Consider the following 19,855-nt stretch of genomic DNA (forward strand, 5'->3'; position numbering starts at 1 on the left):
TATAAAAAGCATTAGGTATTTATTTTTTATACCTTTTACAATGTAGCAAGTAGTTGTTTTATGATTTTTGCTGATTTTAGCTACTGAAATATATTCAGCTCAAAGCAAACCCTTGTTTTATACTCACTTTCCCTTGACTTTGGTGTATTGTAAATATAAGTTATGACAGAAATAAGACCTGTCAAAATGCATATCATCAGTGAACTGAACTTCAAATGAATCCTAATGGATAATAATCCATCTGGGAAAAAATGCCAAATGTTACATTTAGATGTTAATTGGGGAATGCAGTATGTATTTTTTTTTAATTTGTCAATCAGTATTTCCCTTTGGGAAAAATAGGAACTGTTCATCTTCCTTAATCTACCCTGATTAATATAGATTAAATGCAAAGGTTGAAAGATGCAATTATCTTGGTTTCCACCCTTACATGAATTTGTGTTAGTTCATTAGTAGAATAATCAAGTTTTAAAGATAAAGGTTAAAAGTTCCTATGGTATTTTATGGGCTTTTAAAAACCATAAATGTAAACAAATATTTTATGGCATTTTATAACAGAGTAAAAGAAACAGTAATAGTTTAGCTCCAAATTGCTAAATGTTAAGGATATTGAATTTTAGTGTCCAAAGGGATTTTATTAAAAACAAAACCCAAGGAAACTATACCTTGTAACAAGCCTTAACTTCCCTTGGGCAGCGCAAGAGGTGTATGCTTTTAGGTTACACTTAGCCCAGGTTTCTCTCACAACAAAATTAATCCTTTCATATACTGTGTTTCAGACTCAAATATCTGATTTACAATTTCATCACTGTGTCAAAACTTGAAGGTGAAATAACTGGCATGTAGAATGCACATGATAATCCCCTGCTGAATCTCAGAATCTAACCGATAGCTCCTAAACCAATGTCCACTTATACAATGAGCTAAGGAGCACTACACTTAGGTGGTAGAGTTGTCCCCAGGTTTCCTAGCTGGAGCCTCCAGCCTTCAGGGCTTTTAACCTCCACTCAGTCTCCTTCTGCTCTTCCAAGCGATCTCCAGCCTTCTGGCAAGAAATAAATGTTCTTCCTCCTGCAAATAAGGGGCAGGGAATGAAATGTACCTTTGCTACTGTCAAAGTTACGGTCATCCGAACACCCACTCTTCCAGAGTTTTTCAAATCAACTGATGTTGTAGACACGTACATACACACACATATTGCAAATAAACTCAGATTTTTTTTAAGAACTGGCTTGGAAATGAAGAGTCTATAAGAATATAAAACTATATACAATAAAAGAAGTTTGCAAAGTAGTCAGTCCAGATTTTTTTGACTTGCTGAGCATTTCAGAGTACCATGTAGCCAATCCAGTAAAAACTTCATTTTCTCTATTCATTTGGGGCTTGAGTAATATTATCCAGGCTTCGAAGTGTTTTAAGACAACTTTGCTGTCATTATCTCACTATTTCTGTGGAAAGTTTTCTTTGATTAAGAATGGTCTGATTAACTCTTTTATATATGTAAACATACCTTTGGACTCAAAATACTTTCTGTTGAACTTCAGTATTTGCACTAGTTTTCACTTTTATAAAAGACATCTTAAGATCATACCCTTCAAATATTTTATTATTAGATTTGCTTTTCAAGTTTTTTTTAATCTACAAGACAATTTTCTTTATCATGAGAAAATAGTAAACTGTCATTTTTAGATACCTGTCTTTACATTTAAGTAATTAAATATTGCAAGAAAACTAGTAAACATTTGAGGCAGTTTACGGAAATTTTCTATTTGTATCTCATTAAACAAAGTATTTTTATTTGCTTTATAGCTTACTGAAAGTATTTTGCATCAGATCTATTTTTACCAGTTGCATACTTTGGGTTATAAAGTTCATGTTATAAAATCATTTTCCATTTCTGAAAGAAGAATATCCTTTCAATTAACATTTCCTATATAGATCTGTGTTCTGTTCATTAGCAAAGAAAGAAATATTTTATTTTTATTTATTTTTGTTAAAAAATCATATTACTTTGACTTTGACAGTATGCCTTATATGAGGAAGCAAAGATAATATATATACAAACATATTTTTGGTATTTTTGACTTACACGTGTTGTGTGTTCCATGCTTGTGGATGTGAACACTTCATTAGTTCAGCTGCAAAGTACTGTTTTCCCAAAAATATATAGAGTTTTTTATACGTTTGCCTTTCTGAGGATTCTTTTTTGGTGTTTCCTCTATATTCCCTCATCTCAAGAAACTGAACTTCTCAGAGAATATTCCTTTCTATGTTTCTAGAGTCTCTGCCCTATATTTCTAGATTCTCTATATATTTAGAATACCAGTGGAAGGCTTCATCTAGTATATGCTCACAAAAAAAGAGCTAGCATTCCTGGGAGATATGGTTCACTAGAGCTTCCCCAACACCATTCAAGTGAGGAAGCAATGCCTTCAGATGCCAGTCATCTTACTGCTACACGTGGATGAATTGTACGAGGCAGGTTTGTAGGGCCATATTTTGTGTGTCATCGACTTCAGTTGCCTTCATAATCTACAGACTCTGAATCTGAAAATTTATGAAGAAATGCTAGAGATATCCTGACCCACTGTGGTAGGCAGAATACTAATCTGAACCTTAATAACTGGATTTTTCAATCATTTTTTCCCCTCTCTTTTATACGAAATGAATATGGATAAGTGAACTTAACTCTGTGTGTTATTTAGAATACTCAGAAATCCCATGTCTCTGGAAAATGCCTTTACTGACAGTCAGGTTACAGATAATTCATCTCTAAAGAATTCTTTTGACCTTTAATTTTTCTGTCGTTATGTAAATGAACGTTTATTTTGTATAACCTTTTTAAAAGGGAGGGTTATATATGTTATAGAGGCAATGGGTATGTTTAAACGCACATATTCATATGCATAAGTGTTCACGGAGAACTTCAAGACTCCCTGACCAGAACATGAACTTTATTTGTAAAAGTACTCTGCTCTGGGGGCGCCTGGGTGCTCAGTCGGTTAAGCGTCCCACTCTTGATCTCAGCTCAGGTCTTGATCTCAGGCTTGTGAATTCAAGCCCCTTGTTGGGCTCCACACTAGGTGTGGAGCCTACTTAAAACAAACAAACAAACAAAAAAGTACTCCGCCCCAACTTGTAGACTTGGTGCCCATATTTTCTGAGCCAACATCAGTATGAGTTTAGTGACATAAGTTTAATTAAATGAAGTTTAATGCTTAAATATAAGCATCATGTAGGAATATTTGAAATTAAAATGGTTCTGGGCAATTCAGCTGTCATAGTTAAAGGCAATAATTCTAAAATATTTTTAATGAATTTTCTTACTAAGAGTCTGAAAGTTCAGGTTCTGAGTTTGTTCACGAATCTTAAAATATATAAGCAAATGCTTTAATATATTTGAGTGTCCGTATTGTCTTTTTTTTTGGAATATGATCGTAAATTCCTAGAGGACAGGGGTGAGATCATATTCATTTCTACATCACTAGGTGCCTAGCACGTTGACTGGCTCGTAGTTGATGCGCCAGGAATTCTTGGGCTCTCATGACTTAAGTTTAATTTAAATTGCATGTAAAAATATCACTTCTTTATCACACCTCTTATATATGGCATGGAAATTTTGTTGAGACAAGTTATGTGAAGTATTTGCTGCTTTATGGAAATAACAACCAGTATGCAAGTAACCAGCAAACGTGTGCTGGGAACCCAATCAGGCTCTGAGACAATCTGTGACCTTAAGAAAGTCATTTAAATCTATTTCATTTCTCTTTTATAAATAAATGAATGAACGAGTTAATAATTTCATTTTCCTACTGTTGATATTCAGTAATACATTACCTACATTATATTTTCTAAAGTTTTTTTGCACTTGCTATACTTTAAAGATTATTTTTAAAAAATACAGGACAACATAAACCTTTAAAATGTCAACTACAGACCGAGAAAATGTTGCTTTACCAACTACCATTGTAATGTGTCTTCCAAAATTATGAAGAAACACAGCAGGGAGGTAGCAAAACTCCAATGATTGTAATAAAAGATTGCTTTTTGAAAGTTACATAATTTTTTTTTTTAAATCAGTGTCTAATGAATTTCTTTCCTTCTGGGGAAGAAATGACTGGATTTTTTCCTTTCTGCTTACAGAATTGGACACAGTAGATAATACCATTGTTGTCCTGTTTGAGTAAATTAGATAGGTAAATTAAAATTCTATGTAAATGAATAGAAACTTAATACAAAAACTCATACCAGGCAGCCTGCTGTTCATGTGTTAAAACAAACTAACACTAAAGCCATATTATGTGCCACGCTGCCAGGCTTACAAACATGTCTTATACTGTAGCACTTATAAATTTTATTTACAACCGGTTAATGGGATTATCTGAATTCCCCAAAGAGGTGTTTGTCTACAAAATTGCAATCAATACAGGGAATATTAGTGTTCTTTACATGTACTTGAATGTTTGAAGGAGTGGACGTGGTCCGAGGTCATAAATTATGTTCAGCAATGCACACTTCCGAGAGTTTTCAAGGTCAGATTATATCAGCCTGTGAATTACAACAGTTTACGGTATTACAAGGCTTGGTGAAGATCTTCTAAGTATTTCTATGTATTGTATTTATAGTGGCTTGTGGACATTTTGGTAAATTATCTGGTTTCTCTGTGTTTACCCTGTCTTATTTATACTAGCTCCAGTGGCTATTGGACAATTACGAGACCGCAGAAGGAGTGAGCCTTCCCAGAAGCACGTTGTACAACCACTACCTACGACATTGTCAGGAACACAAACTGGACCCAGTCAATGCTGCTTCTTTTGGAAAACTAATAAGGTCAATTTTTATGGGATTACGAACCAGGAGATTGGGAACTAGGTTAGTACGAAAAAATAAGATCACAGACTAATCCCTCTCTTTCAAACTAAAGCAGTTCAATATATCGTTGGTGCAAAAGTGCTTGATTACGGATAACATATAAAGAAAAAATAAGGAAATAGCTCAATTTATACAGTGTCTCATGAAGAGGTCGTTATCCAGGGAATACTGCGAAGCCAGAACGATGCACTGTCTTAAACGTAACTGAGCACAGCTTTGAGAAGAGTTGATTCTCAAATCATCCAGAAATCAACAAGTCAAACTGTTAGTGGAATATTTACACATGGTGCCTTAAAAATTAATATATATCACTATTTTCTCTTTTTAAAAATAATCAGACTAGAGATGAGTAAGGGATGTAGTCAATGGAAAACTGTATCTCTTGACTCTGGCAAAATTATATTGAAATGTCTTTATAAATAACTCTTCTATTTAATAGAGTGAGAAATTAAAGCTGAGTTTTTCTTTTCATTTCTGGAGATCAGTTAAAAATCATTTGGTGAACTTGAAAAATTGGGGAGTTTGAAGCCCTCAGTAATGACATGGTCCTATTTAACCTCTTTATTAGCCTTTTTTAAACTCTTGACTGTGAAACCATACATGTGTAGAAGTAAAAATATAGTATGCTTCTGTTGCACAGAAACCAATAATGTGAAAGAGATTCTTAGTTTATCATTTCTTTCCTTTGGAAAGAGATATGAGTGTTTTTACTAATCAAAATATCATGAACATAATACTTGGAACTGTAGAGTTTCATTTTGGGCCTTTCTCTAATTTTTACAAATTATCATAACATAATTATTTTAAGAAGCTGGGCAGAAGGATATGGATGTTTTCAATTTCCTAAATCCTACAGCAATCCATATTAAAAAGTATAAAAATAAAGATGCTACGCTGTATAACATTAGATGATACACCCCTCATTGGTTTTTAAGTCACAGCTTCCTAGTATTCTAGTGAAGAGTATTTAATATTGTTAATGAAACAAAGAGACCCTTGGTAATTGACTTCATTGTAAATGTATGCTAAAAAAAAGGGGGGGGATGTCTCAGATTTATGGCATTGACGAGGTCTATATGTATTCAGAGTGTGAATACTCCTTTCTGTTGCATTTCAAATGATTGTATCTTCAGGTTGCTGGAGGTTCAGTTCTCTCATAAATATATTTTCTTCTACCTGTACTTGAAAAGATAGTATACTTTAAACTGGAGAATATGATTGTCTATTACGGCTGAAGGAACTAAAGCTTTCAGTCCCTTGAAAAAAGCTCTTTGTCTCTCTCATATTTTTCCCCCCAGAGCCACAAAAATCATTATTTGGGGATCTAACCTACTATCCCCTCGCCAAAGGCTCAGTAGTTATGCATACCGTGCCAATATTTTGAGACTCTGGGCTTTATTCAGCATTCTAATAGTGGTATTGTTGTGCTCCTTTTGTTGCTGAGAGGGATTTCAGTGGGTCCTATTTTGAGGCTCCATTCAAACCTTGAAATACATCTTTAAAATAGAAAGGGACAAAAATGGGGTTGTTTGGGTTTGTGAATGAGTGGAATCCATACTCTATAAGTACATATTGCAATATTGCAGCTTTTACTTTCTGATGTTCTGTTTTTCCCCCTTACTATGTAACAATTATGTCTCCTATTCCTTTTACAATTGTATGTAGTGTTTGCAATTAGAGATGGAAAGGAAAGCCTAGAAGAATAAGGAGAAAAGAAACCCTATGGGGAAAGTTTAAGCAAATGCTTATGTTACGAAGACAGCAGAACTCTAATGTAGAATCACTGACAACGATGAGGGTAAAGCACCATAGATTCTATCATGGAAAGTGGTTTCTCATTCATTTACTACTTCTAACCCAGGGAAGAGAAAGAAAATCAGCATTATAAACCATGAAGCAAACTAATTCAGATACTACTTTTTCTTTCTTTTTCTTTCTTTCTTTCCTTCTTTCTTTCTTTCTTTTTTCTTTCTTTTTGATGAACTATATGCAGAACTGTTACTTGTTCATCAATAAAATAACCTAGTGAATTAATTCAAACCAAAACTAGACCTTTTCTCAACTTTATGGAGCTAAGTGAAACAATAAATAAAATCACCATGTTTCTAAACAAAGGCAAATCAAAAGTTTCCTTTTGTTAGAATCCATCTGAAAATTAAATTTAAGCAAAGAAGACCATGGAACATGGCTGATCTCCCCCAACCATCTCCCCACCAACCCAATGAAAATGCTGATTTGTAGGAAATGGAGAAGAAACTAGACACTTTATCTATTTTGGTCTACATAAGAGAGACACCATTTTACTCTGTAGCTGTCGTTGGCTACCTCCCCTGGGGAATGTCTCCTGCTTCCCACCCCTACTCTACTCCCTACCCTTCTCCTGTTTGTAAGGGAGAACACTACAAATTGGTGTTTTTTTGTTTTGTTTTTTGTTATGTTCTGCAGTGGATTTTGGAGACCAGATCTAATCTCTGCAAGTAGAAGGCCTTAAGTTTTCATACTGTTTTATTTTACCAAAACAAGGTAGATATTAAATGCCCTACTTTTTAAAAAAAATAGCAATATTATTTATATAATAAGATTTTAATGTCTTTGAATATATAGGCTTCATCTGATATATGTTCTTTAATTTTGGAAGTAAAATTCTGTTCTATTTTTATATAAAATATTTAATCCACACTCTTCTTGCATTTCTTTTTGTAAATGAAAGAAAAAAATGGAAAAAGCAGCTGATGTCTTGCTATATATAGACTTGTGAAAAACTATTTTCCCTTTGCAAAAATTTACATATTTAAAATGTTATTTTTGCAAGAATTTGCAAATTTCATTCAGAGCAAAACTTTGTCATTTCTAATAGCAAACATGGTCTTTCTCATGAACATGGGGAAATTGTGACAATTTTTATCCAGGTGGAGATTTGCCATTTTCACAGAGAAATTTCCCCATGTCTGTTGTGACACATCTTATTCAGCCTGCAAAACCGATACGAATTCGTTAGAACAGAGACTAATAAAATAGATTTCAAAATCAATAGATTAAATACCTGCTTCCTTTTATGTTTCAAAATAGTAAGTAATAGACTTCACCACAACATTCTGTATCGGTGAAGTTACCTTCATCACCCCTGCAGTAAAAGAACTTGCAGAAATGGAGAACGTATCTAAGACAGTAGAATCAAGATTTCTTTTCTTCGTTTTGTATAACCACTTTATAATAAATTCCCATCTAGTGTGCAACCCTTTATCCTCTTGATGCATTTTTATTGGCCTGACCTTTTTTTCCACCATTACCCCTTCTAAATTAAATTTAGAATACAAATTTGAAAAGAAAAGTGTAACTTACATGGACTCAGTGGGCTCTCGTACTAATATTTAAGTTTATAAGGAAAGATTTTTTTGCAGGGCCCTGAGCCAACTGATTCAGAATCTTATTTTGATTCTTCAGATGTAGCTGCCATAAAAATGTACAGGTGACCCAGAACAGGCAGATCGTAAATATACAACATAAATATGCTTCTTTTACCTAATCTTTCCCAGTGTGTAGCTAAGTGGACATCCTATATGATTAATATTGGTTCGACTGACTTTCTGTGTCTCTAATGTTTGTTGTTCTTTTATGAAGAGGAAACTCCAAGTACCATTACTATGGGATTCGTGTCAAGCCAGATTCCCCTCTGAATCGTCTGCAAGAAGACATGCAGTATATGGCTATGAGGCAACAGCCCATGCAACAGAAACAAAGGTAGACTCTGGAATGATCCCTGACCTGTCCAAGCTACGTATTTCTTTAGATGTGCAGTCTCCTTTTTTCTAGAGCAAATACCTAGGTGTGCAAGAATGTGGCTGTTGTCTGCATGCGTTTACTTGACAGTTCTCAAATATGATTTAGTAGAATTTCATCCACCCTGTCTGTTTTCCAAATCTTTTTAAAATTACTTATCAGACAACCTGTTTGGCCCCTTGTATGTTAAAATGTGACATCCCAAACTATGCAGCCAAGGAAACCCAACACAACATGTAAGGAGCAAACCCAAGCAAATGCCACCTGGAGACACTTGCTTCAGTGTTGGTGAGTTCCTTCCTTGCCATTGGCAACCTCCCTCAGTCACTCTTCTTGATGTGGTAGGAGTATTGGCAACATGTTCAAGACTTCTTATATTTTCTTTGAATCCAACTTTCAAAGATGAAGAATTGTAGATATTAGAGCTGTAAGAGGTCTCAAGCACATGGATGGATGGATGGATGGATGGAATCATAGATCTTAGAATTAAAAATGTCTTAGTCTAGTCTGGCCCCTCAGCTTTGTGATGACCAAAGACTTAATGGCTCTGTTTTTCAGTGAAGTCCCAGAGAGGTTAAATGATTTGCACAAACCCACAGTGCTGTTACATAGCCAAGGGCCTTCTAGTCTCATGTGCCTTATATCACAGTTTAGAGTAAATAAAATGAAAAATCCCTTCCTTTTTACCAGTATAGCTCAGCCATGATAGTAGTTATAATTTTTCTTTTCAATTGAGCATGCAAATTAAGTAGGGGAAGGGAGACCTGTACATAGGTCATCAGATGATCTGCCTCAGTCTTCCTAATTTATTGATCTGGGATGATTAGCCAGGTCCCCTCCCCATCCACACTAGCTTAGTCGGGAGCATTAGCTCCAAGTCACTGCCAGAGAAAGAATCTATCACCCAGTGGCCCTTCCCTTCCTTAGTCAGCAAGTACTGATGGTGTCTCTGCCACCTGCTAGACCCCCGTGTGCCCAGAGAAGACACAGTCTCTAACTTTGAGGAGTTAAGAAATTAGAAAGCGGAGGCACGGGAAACTTTTTTCTTAAGTAATGCCGTGTGAGAAGTGCTGAAGTAAAGCTTTGATCCAGGAACTACTGAAATACAGAGGAATTTTCAGTTAAGCCCAGGAGAGTTGAGAAGTGTCCTAGAGAAAGTGCTGTTTGAGGGGGACTCAGAGGTATCAGGAAGAGGAGGGTCTGGCAGAGGGACTCAGGCAAACAAGAGCACCAGGGTGGTATGAAGTCCAGGATGTCCTTGGTAAGTACTGTGTGCGTCGGTGAGGCTGACCCAGCAGGAGCAGAACTGAGAAGAGGGTTGAGTCGTTCGGCAGGAGATGAGATTGAAAGCATACTTAGGGGACTCGGTTGTATATGCAGCTAATAAGTTTGTTCGTTGTGCACAGCGTAGCTTTGAGGCTGTGTAAGGCTTTGGAGCAAAACAATGGAACTTACAGATTTTTTTTTAGAGATGACTTATTTGGGACAAGACCTATTTCATGGGAGCAGACTGGAGGTAAAGACGCTTGTTAAATAGTTTAACGTGATCATAATTTCTGGCGCTAGTGTTCCAGACTGGAGTCCGTCCATTCAGGATTGGCTGTTAAATGAAGGTTATCTCAGGGGTTTTAGATTTTTGATTCACAGGTTCTCGATCTTATTTTTTTAACTGCTAACTTCTGAGTTTTTTGAGGTATAGTCATTAAAATATATTAAAAGGCCTTGGAAAAATACAATAAAATAAATCATAGAACAGTTCTTTATAGGTGGAGTTTGTGTGAATTGTAATAAATTATTATTGTCTTGGGTTATGATTATCTTGTCCACCTGTTAGCGGCGACACTTAGAGCCTTTAGTTTCTGGTGTGTTCTCTGCACTCATGCATCGCAGCGCTGCACAGTGGAGCTGATGGTGAGGTCAAGACCAAAACAAAGTTCGATTCAAAAATAACATATATTCAAACTTAAATATGAACAAAAACTCGATAAATTGCACTTAAGACAGCTGAAACTCACCTCTCCCTGTGATTTACCTGCAAAGAATCCGAGCAAGTTCTCGTGGAAATGGAAGCCTTCAAGGAACATTCTTTGTAAAAAAAAAAAAAAAAAAAAGGCCTGGGTTAGGGAAGCAAGACCTATGACTTAGAAAGGTCTCTTTATGAAACAGATTCCAGAGCTCTAAAGGTTAATAAGCCATGAACACTCTCCCTCTCAGTCTAGTTGTAATTGCTTTTAGAATCAGACATAATGTGGATGTATTTAAGAAGGGATATAAAATTTTCAGTGATGTTAATGAATTGTACCAACCTTAGTTCCTTATAGTGTTTGCTTTCTTGTGAAATAAGGATGTGAGAGAACCAAAGAAGTACAGTTGACCCTTGAGCAACAGGGAATTAGGGGCACTGAGCCCCCTCACAGTCCAAAATCTGGGTATAACTTCTGACTCCCCGAAAAACTTAACTACTAATAGCTTAATGTTGACCAGAAGGCTTACCAATAATAAAAAGTCGATTAACACATATTTTGTATGTTATATGTATTATATAGCGTATTCTTACAATAAAGTAAGCTAGAAAAGGAAAATGTTACTAAGAAAATTGTGAGGAAAATACATTTACTGTATTGTATTTATCGAAAAAATTTTGCATGTAAGTGGATCTGCGCAGTTCAAACACATGTTGCTCAAGGGCCAGTGGTACTGAAATTTTCTTTTTGTTGCTGTTGTTGTTTTGTTTTTAATGATACAAGTTTTGGATTCTGGACAGTTGCTCTTGGAATGGTGTCTTGCTAACTGACTGCAATGTTAGTGTTGTCGACCTCACAGGCCCCTCATGGGATTAGCAGGACAGAGGGAGGTTTCTGTTTTCTCTCTGAAGGATTCTACCAACTGGCCACATTAATAGGCCTTCAGTGAAGCCAATTATCCCATTGTGCAAAAACACTTGGACAGAAGAGGGAGAGTTTCTCTCCCTAAGTCTGGATGTCGGAGTTAAGAGTATTTGTTGAAAAACCATGGAAAAAGAAAAGTATTGTATCATTTGTCTTATGGCTTATAAAACTCAAGTGATTCTATTGAATATATTAAATTTCACATAAGAAGAGCCTGCCATTCTTGTTAAAACATAAGTGACATGTGAAAGGTTTAAAATATTTTATAGCAGCTACTTGTATTTAATATTTTAGAATATTCAAATTGTCTCAACGCCTCGAGCATTAGTGTATGCATCTACACGTGCACATCTTCCACAGTATAAATTTACATGTTTTATGTGTTCTTATGGGATGAAAATTCAAGTATATGCAGTGATCATTTGATCAAGTAGAAGTGAAGTTTTGCAGCTCAGTTTGTATGTTTTTCTGTGGAGTTTGGAATCATAGTAGTTGGAGAAGTACTAATGATTGTTGTTCCGTATAACTTTATAGTTGTTAGAACCCCTTTCCGTTTGGTATCTCATTGGAAGATTTGATAGGTAGTAGAGGAAATTTCCACTTGTCTACAAATCCGATTCCCAGCAACACCACCATATGGAACATAGCCACGAGTCTGGAAATAAATGGAAACAGCTTCTGATTGAAAAAACAGATGTCACAGAGCCCATAGTTTAGCTTAATTGAAAAGATGAAGCCATTCTCAAGCCATGTACCTAAACTAAAGGAGCATATTAGAGCCCACTCGATTCATAGGCAATCATGAGATAGAACAGTTGGCAAGAGGAAATATGAGTGACAAGGTGACAAGGGTCTTCCGTTTGCTTTTGGGTTAATCAACACAGAAGTGGGTGCACATTCAGTGGGGGGACAAGTAGACCCAGGTACTCGGGTAGTTTTGAGTATCATCAGTCTAGCGACTGGAATCTAGTCTAACACAGTGTAATAACTTTGGCTTATTGATGACATTATGCATAATCAAAAAGAGGTAAAGTATCCTGGGTAAGAAAGCAGGAGAATGTGTAGTCGCCTTTTTTTTTTTTTTTAATATCTTCTGTTGAAAATATTTCATATGAAAATAACTTCTACATTTAAATGTCATCTTCAGTTTCGAGGAAATTCACTCATGGATAATTTGCAATTTGCTTGCCCTAATTTAGACAATAAATAACTTAGGTTATAGAACAAAAATGAGAGCAGGACTTCTCAGGTCTACAAGTAAAAATGTTTGCTGCAGTTTATTTTTAATATTTAAAAGAAGCACCTATGTTGGCATACATATTTGAGTTGTTCTTCTGAATCCTCGTAGCAAAAGTGGGGGGATGGAGCCACGTGCTTTTGACAGTGTGCTGGGCTGTGTTTGATCCCAGTAGCCGTTCTCAAAATACTAAGGTGCATTTATCATTCCTTCAACAAACATCTAACCACCAGCAATTGCATACAGAATATGTCCATCACACCTAAAAGAGACCCTACAGAGTCATAGAATGTTACAGCTGGAAGGAAGAGATCCCCCAGTCCAGTGCATCCTCTTGATGAGAAAACTGAAGTCCATCAGGGTTGATAACTTATCCACAGTCATAGAGCAACCAGGGCAAAGACCCAGTCCTCTTGTCTTTGTTCTTACACGAATGCCCCCTTTAAAGAGGGAAGATAACCCAAACAGAAACATACACATGTAATAGATTTGTGCACATGAAATAAAAGGAAAAGTCACACTTCAGTGAGTATGTCCCAACTAGGGAGGACAGGTGTCACCTCCTGCCTCTTTGAATGGTCTCTTCATAGGAGATGGATTCTGTGAAAGAAGGAAGCTTTGTGGCATGAGAGGAGGGAAGCAGAGGCCAGTTGGAAACATGGCACAGCAAGGCAGCTTTGCTTTGCTGCAGACAGATGTGAAAGCATGCATGTTCCTAAGGAGTGAGAGAGGACACGAACCCTTGTCATTAAAAGACCTTCCCTAAGGGGCGCCTGAGTGGCTCAGTCGTTGGGCATCCGACTCTTGGTTTCAGCTCTGGTCATGATCTCGGGGTTGTGAGAGCGCTTGGCGGGGAGTCTACTTGAGATTCTCCCTCTCCCTCTCCTTCTGCCCCTTCCCCCTCAGTCATGTTCATTCTCTCCCTCTCTCTCTCAAATAAATAAATAAATCTTTTAAGAGAAAAACACAGAAAAGACCTTCCTTAATATAGACTTCCCAGGCTGGTGGAAAGCACTCCATATTTAAGATTGGGAAATAGGGGTGTGAGGATAGGCTGCTCTGGCAGTTCTGTGGGTGTGTGACTGAACTTCACTGACCCTTGGTTTCTCCATCTGCAAAATGGGCATTCATAGTAGTCTATGTCACAGATTGTTCTGAAGTTCAGGTGGAAAAAAGTATATAAAGGTTTTTGTTTTTTTTTTTAAATAACTGGGAACATTCAAGTGTTAGGTAAATTATTATTATTAATACTATTATTACTACGTGTGCTAGAGAACAGTATTTCTTTAAGAATAAGGCCGTTTCAGAGAAGAATGAACCCTAGCAATTGGGCAACTTTCGACTTCCATTTCTTTACACCTCCTGGCCAGTGGTTTTCAGCTCTGTTAATAGTTTACCCTCCCTTCCCTGGAACAGGAATCCCCGGGGGTCATTGCAGACCTAAGCATCTAGGGCTGATCGCTTGCCCTGAGGCCGCTAAGGCTGGCAGGGGTCTCGGTGGGAAGATGATCACGTGCCTGCCCCTTTGGCTTTTGGAGACAAATAAGAAATCTTGGCACCGAAGGATCTGATGTTCACAGTGCTACCGCAGTGGTCCCTGGCATAGAGATAGTTTCCACTGAAGATCAGAGAATCAAAACTCATCACAATTCAGTAACTATTAACTATAGTAATTCGTGTAAAGTTTGTGAATGGTAACAGTCACCACTTACCCTCCAGATAAACATTTATTGAACATTTTAAATGTCCTTCAATAAGCACTTTCTATGCAAGATCTCATTTGGCAATTACATGGGCTATTTACTGATAAGGAAATGGAGGCCCATTTAATTTTGCTGTATGCGAGAAGCTCGCTAATTTGTTTTTCCTTAGACAGAGCCCCAGGTTGTTCCCTTTTGTGGTTGTTGCCCTCTTGGCATCTGGTGGAGTCAGGTTGTTATTTTCCAAAGAAAGGGGGGGGAGGGGCATCCCTGTAGAATCAGTTCAAGGGGAAGGGCCAGCTGTAGATCAAAGAAGTGTCGTGCATATTTATTAAGACCACACCAGTTCAACACATGACTCCCAAGTTGCCTTTGTGATGAGGACCCCTTGAACAAATTCATGAGAAGAGAATAGCGTCTGCCTTTTTCAACATTACATCCTCAGCATCGAGCACATTGTCAGCGCTCTGTAAATATTTGTTAAGTGAATGAATGATCCACAGCTTTTATTTCAGCAAACAGCTTCCATCACCTCCTTTCCCTACCTCTCCCACATTTTCGACTAAAACTGCTGCAATTAATACAACTACCCCCTCAGAATTTAATTTTTCCCTCTTCTCCTTGCCCAATTATAGATGTAGAGCTAATGAAGAGTCAAGTACTTCAAGAGCCACCAATAAGGATTGAAGAGATGGAGTAACTGTCATTAACCAGCAGGGCTGATGTTTGAAGTCATTTAGACACAGACATATTTAGTGTGACATCAAGGAGTCAGTTCGCATTCTGAAAGAAAGGCGCTCCCAGCATTCTGTATTTTCCTTTGATCTATTCATATTTTACCTGGCTTCAGACCTCAAGTCATCTCAAGATTTTCTGGGACAGTTGTTCTAAAGAGAATCTCAAGATACCAATAGAAAATTTTAGCCTCTTGCTCCAATTAGGAGCTCAACGTTTAGATTGGTTCACGCAGATCAAATGATTGTGTACCTTCTAGAATTTTAAAGACTCGGTTGGCCCATGCAGTCGAGATGTTGAGTTTTGCCTCTGCATTTTTCACCTGCTTCAAGAGGGACTTTTCCAAATGTTTCATTTAGTCCATTGAAAACCGTGGTACTGCTAAATATAATAGAGTAAATATAATAGAGTAAATATAGGCCATTCTTTGCCTCTCGTTGGATTCCTTCAGTGTCTATACATGTGAGATTATTGACAGAATTAGATATTATTTTACAGTAGAGTTCCAGCTGTCCAAGTTCTAAATAACAGCTATGACTAACCCCATGGGGGAAGATTCCTAAAAATTTTCCATGTTTTCTGTGTTAGTGACAGGTTTCATGCGTACACTCCGCTATTAAAGCATTAGACTTTCTTTGATTTCTTAATCATTAACAACTTTAGCTTTGATTGCCCATGGAGCTGCAAGCTGTTAAAATGATCATTTGCCTCTTACTAATTTGGAAACCAAGAGCTGTTTCTTCATTTGATGAAGCACAGGTCTTTCTCAGAGCATGTGCAGCTCAGAAGCACTAAGAATCTGCTGTCAGAAAATAATCGTCTAAAAATACTGAATTTGTAAAATAAATGGGATGAAGAGAGAAGATACTATTAAATACTAAAAAGTTCAGTTCTTTAAAGGATTCAACAAGGAACTTTTTTCAGTAGGAAGTGTCTCTGGTTTTTACAGTTTAGTGTTTAAATGGTTCTTTATGAAGAAGGCAGAGAGGCAGGAAGTCTGAAAGCTGTGTTTCAATATCAAAAGGTCAGTTGAAATTCAACCAGGGTTAACATAATGTTGAATGTCTCATGTGAGTCAATAGAAACATGTAAGAAACATCCTGGAGAAATTTTGTTTATACACGGCCTTTTTGAAACCATGCCCCTGCCGTGCTTTCCCCATAGTAAATGCTTAATAATATTTGTTAAATCGATTTGATAGATGTTATGATCAGTTGGTGGTAGGATAAAATGAAATATGTTCCCTTGAGCATTCATTCATTCATTAGCCACTCAGTGACATTTATTTATATTCCAAATGTAGTTTATTGGAAATAAATAAAAAATTGAGGACTTAGTTTATAAAAAATTACTTTTCTGTGATGTGATGGTTGTACTTGCACAACATTGGGCTGAAGGAACTTATTTTGGGCCAAGAGGCTCCCACAGACTAGTTCTGGGCAGGCTACTCAAGAACTATCTGGGAGGCTTGTTAAGGTCATCAATTCCTAAGCCCCATGTTAAAGATTTTGCTGGGTAGGTCTAGGGTGAGCCTAGCATTTGAGCTTTCTGAAAAGCTACCCAGATACTGATCTACATTTAGGTTTCAGGAGCTAATGTATAACATAAAGATGATATCATCTTTAACTGTTTCTTCCAAGAAGAATCAGTTACCACAGATACTGTCCAGTCTATTTTTGATGTGGCTCTTCTTGCCTTCCCGTTAAACTTTCTCCTCAGGGAAGACCCAACCCTGAGGTGATGGTGGTGATAGGATGTTTTCCTTAGACAGACCATCAGGAAAGTGAACATCCAGCTTTCCTCTGTCCAGTGTTTCTGATTTCTAGGGCTTCTAAGTGCCAGTCCTATGTAAGGCAATACACTGAGGATATGGCAGTATGTGACTTATTACTTAAGACAGGAAATGCAAAAATCAGCATTACCGAGGAGCTCTGTCAGAGGCTCGTAGAAATACTACTCTTGTATGTGAGCCATATTCCTGCCCTTCCTGATATCATTATGGCCCACACTGCTCCCAGACTTGGACCCCAACCTTTCTCTGGGGAGATACAACATAAGGTTCTGGCTTATAGAGGTCCTACTGACAAGGCAACCAAAGTGAACCAAAGGGTTCAGTCCACTGTTCACCTGGCTGCTCTTATGGTTAGAATAAATCCTCTCATTTCTCAGTTCTGACTATATTTCCTTTTCTTTTCTTTTTTTTATCCTTTACCTTTCCTACATAAGATTTGTTCTTGAGTATTGACTGACCTGCACGGTTTCTCCAGAATTTACCAAGTTCCTTTTCATCTGCAAGCTAATCTTGATGTATTTTCCATCTCCTGTATAATATAGTGTACCTTTAATCAGCACTTCCCACTCAATATCATTATTATGAATCATACATTAATTATAATGTGTTCTGATTTTGAGTGCTTATTAAAAATATCGTTTCTTTCCCTTAGGAATTTCCTCCATCTTCATCTTTCTGAGGAAGCAGATAATTTTGCTTGCAGGCTGCAGGCTTGATAAGTACTGTGTGCAAGTAGCTTGCGGCACAGCATCTGTCCTCTGAAAACTTACACTCTAAAAGGAATGCACATCATTTCCTTTTATGGTTAAATTTTACTTGTCTTCGACATTCGACATTTCTGCCTAGGAAGCATGCGTGGTATAGTAGATGCTGTGCAGGACAAAGGAAGGTTGATTAAGCATAGCCTGGCAAAGTCTCATAATTACTCTCTAACCCCATAGTAAAATTTAATAGAATTGAAGTCTATAGGAAATCTTTCCATTTTCCCTTCTGCAGTGTAAATAACCATTTCTGTTTATTAACTCCACAAATCCCAAACTGCATTTAGTTAAATGAAAAAACACATTTAAACTGTTTTAGCCTGTTCTATTAGTGGTATACAATTTCATAGCTGAAAAAAGGGGGCTAAAATCAAATGAAGCCTGGAATGGGTCAATGAGGATGAGGAACTTCCCCAAGGATAAAATCATTCAAGTCTTCTAGAACAGAATGGTTGGCAACTGCTTCCCCACACAAGTACTCAAAGTACTTGCCTCACCGAGTCTTTTTTGCCTCTCTGGGATGATTCTTTAAGGAGGAAAAAAATTTTAAAAATTCAATTTTTCATAAAAGACACTTACAGCACAGGATGATAGTACTAACCCTTCTGTCATCGCCTGGTATGGCCCCAGCAGAAAAGTCCTTTCAGATTTTTTTTTTCCCCAGTAAATAAAAGGATAGGTTTGAGTTGTTCGGTGTCATTAGAAAAATAACAATCCACATTTGGGTGGCTCGGGGCCATCACAAAGATGATAACACAGATGAAGTGTGTTGTCCTCTTTGCCCACCCTGTTCACCTTCTGACTTTATGTTTGCTTTTCATAGTTCTCTGTTAGATCCTGTCACAGAAGCAGTGAATGTAAATGTCATTATGAGAGACGGCAGTTTTTCTTGGAAGTTTTGTTTATCTAAGTTCTAGATTCAAGATGGAGTCATTTCCTAACGCAACCTGCGCATTGGTTTGCACGATGTCTCATCAGGTCGATTCATTTCATATCTGTCGTCAGAGTGCAGGTGCCTTTGGGCGCACCCTGTTCATGTATCAGGGACATTGTTATTCATAGTAATTTCATATCAGTGACGCAGTTGACTTATGGTATTAACGTTAGAGTCAAGTGTCTGGGTGGAGAGAATATTAGGTGGTCTTGTTTATAAATATAATGAGAAATGGGGTGGGAGGAATGGGAGAATAAACATAGAGTGAATGCTATCTCTAGGTCCTAAGCTTATTGTAGATTTTAATCTTTTCTTATGTTCATCTGTTTTTTTTTTCACTAAATTTCTAACATGAAGGAAAAGAAATGAAATCTTAGAAAAAGAAGAAATTAGAATTGCTACTTATTTCTTATTTTGTATTCGCTCATCTTAGGAGACTTGCCCAGGCTTTTTTTCATATGTGCTGTTTCTCTCCCAAGCAGCCTTTCCTTCTCGCCTGAAGCCTGTTTTCTGTGTCTTAGCAGGAAAGTTCATGAGTTTGTATGACTAGGACCAAAGGATAAATGCATTACTGTAGCTGACTTTGATTCTCTTTATTTTTTAAATTTGGTAACCTCGGTTCGTAGGTGGATTCTTGCATGTATTTTGCTGCAAGCTGATGCATATGGTCTTTGTATTTGCAGACGAGGTTGGGGTCAATGGAGATGAGGTGCATGGGAGGCTTTAGGAAATATGAAAAAGAGTATGGTAGAGTTTGTAGGCTGAATCATGTACAAGAGATATTAATCAATCAAAAGCCATTCATTAACACTTCTCAGGCCACAGGTCCTAGATCTTATTGCAGATTAAAGTCCCAATGTAGGGCGCCTGGGTGGCTCAGTTGGTTAAGCGACTGCCTTCGGCTCAGGTCATGATCCTGGAGTCCCGGGATCGAGTCCCGCATCGGGCTCCCTGCTCGGCAGGGAGTCTGCTTCTCCCTCTGACCCTCCTCCCTCTCATGCTCTCTGTCTCTCATTCTCTCTCTCGCAAATAAATAAATAAAATCTTAAAAAAAAAAAAAAAAAAAAAAGCTTTAAAAAAAAAAAAAATAAAGTCCCAATGTATTTAAAATGTTTTCCATTGATCCATTGGCCATTAAAATTTATGTTCACACTGT

The 19,855-nt window shown here is 37.1% G+C and overlaps 1 protein-coding gene across 6 annotated transcripts in view; it reads left to right on the forward strand.

Moving 5' to 3' along the window:
* RFX3 (regulatory factor X3) overlaps positions 1-19,855 on the forward strand; it is a 384,699-nt gene that overhangs the window by 310,511 nt on the left and 54,333 nt on the right. For all 6 annotated transcript variants that reach the window (XM_032427525.1, XM_032427527.1, XM_032427524.1 and 3 more), the window contains exons 6-7: positions 4,691-4,872; positions 8,494-8,613. In XM_032427525.1, coding sequence (XP_032283416.1) covers positions 4,691-4,872; positions 8,494-8,613 — 302 coding nt within the window. The remainder of the gene's footprint in view (positions 1-4,690; positions 4,873-8,493; positions 8,614-19,855) is intronic.

This window comes from Phoca vitulina, unplaced genomic scaffold (assembly GCF_004348235.1).
Source record: "Phoca vitulina isolate PV1807 unplaced genomic scaffold, GSC_HSeal_1.0 scaffold37, whole genome shotgun sequence".
Taxonomy (NCBI): Eukaryota; Metazoa; Chordata; class Mammalia; order Carnivora; family Phocidae; genus Phoca; species Phoca vitulina.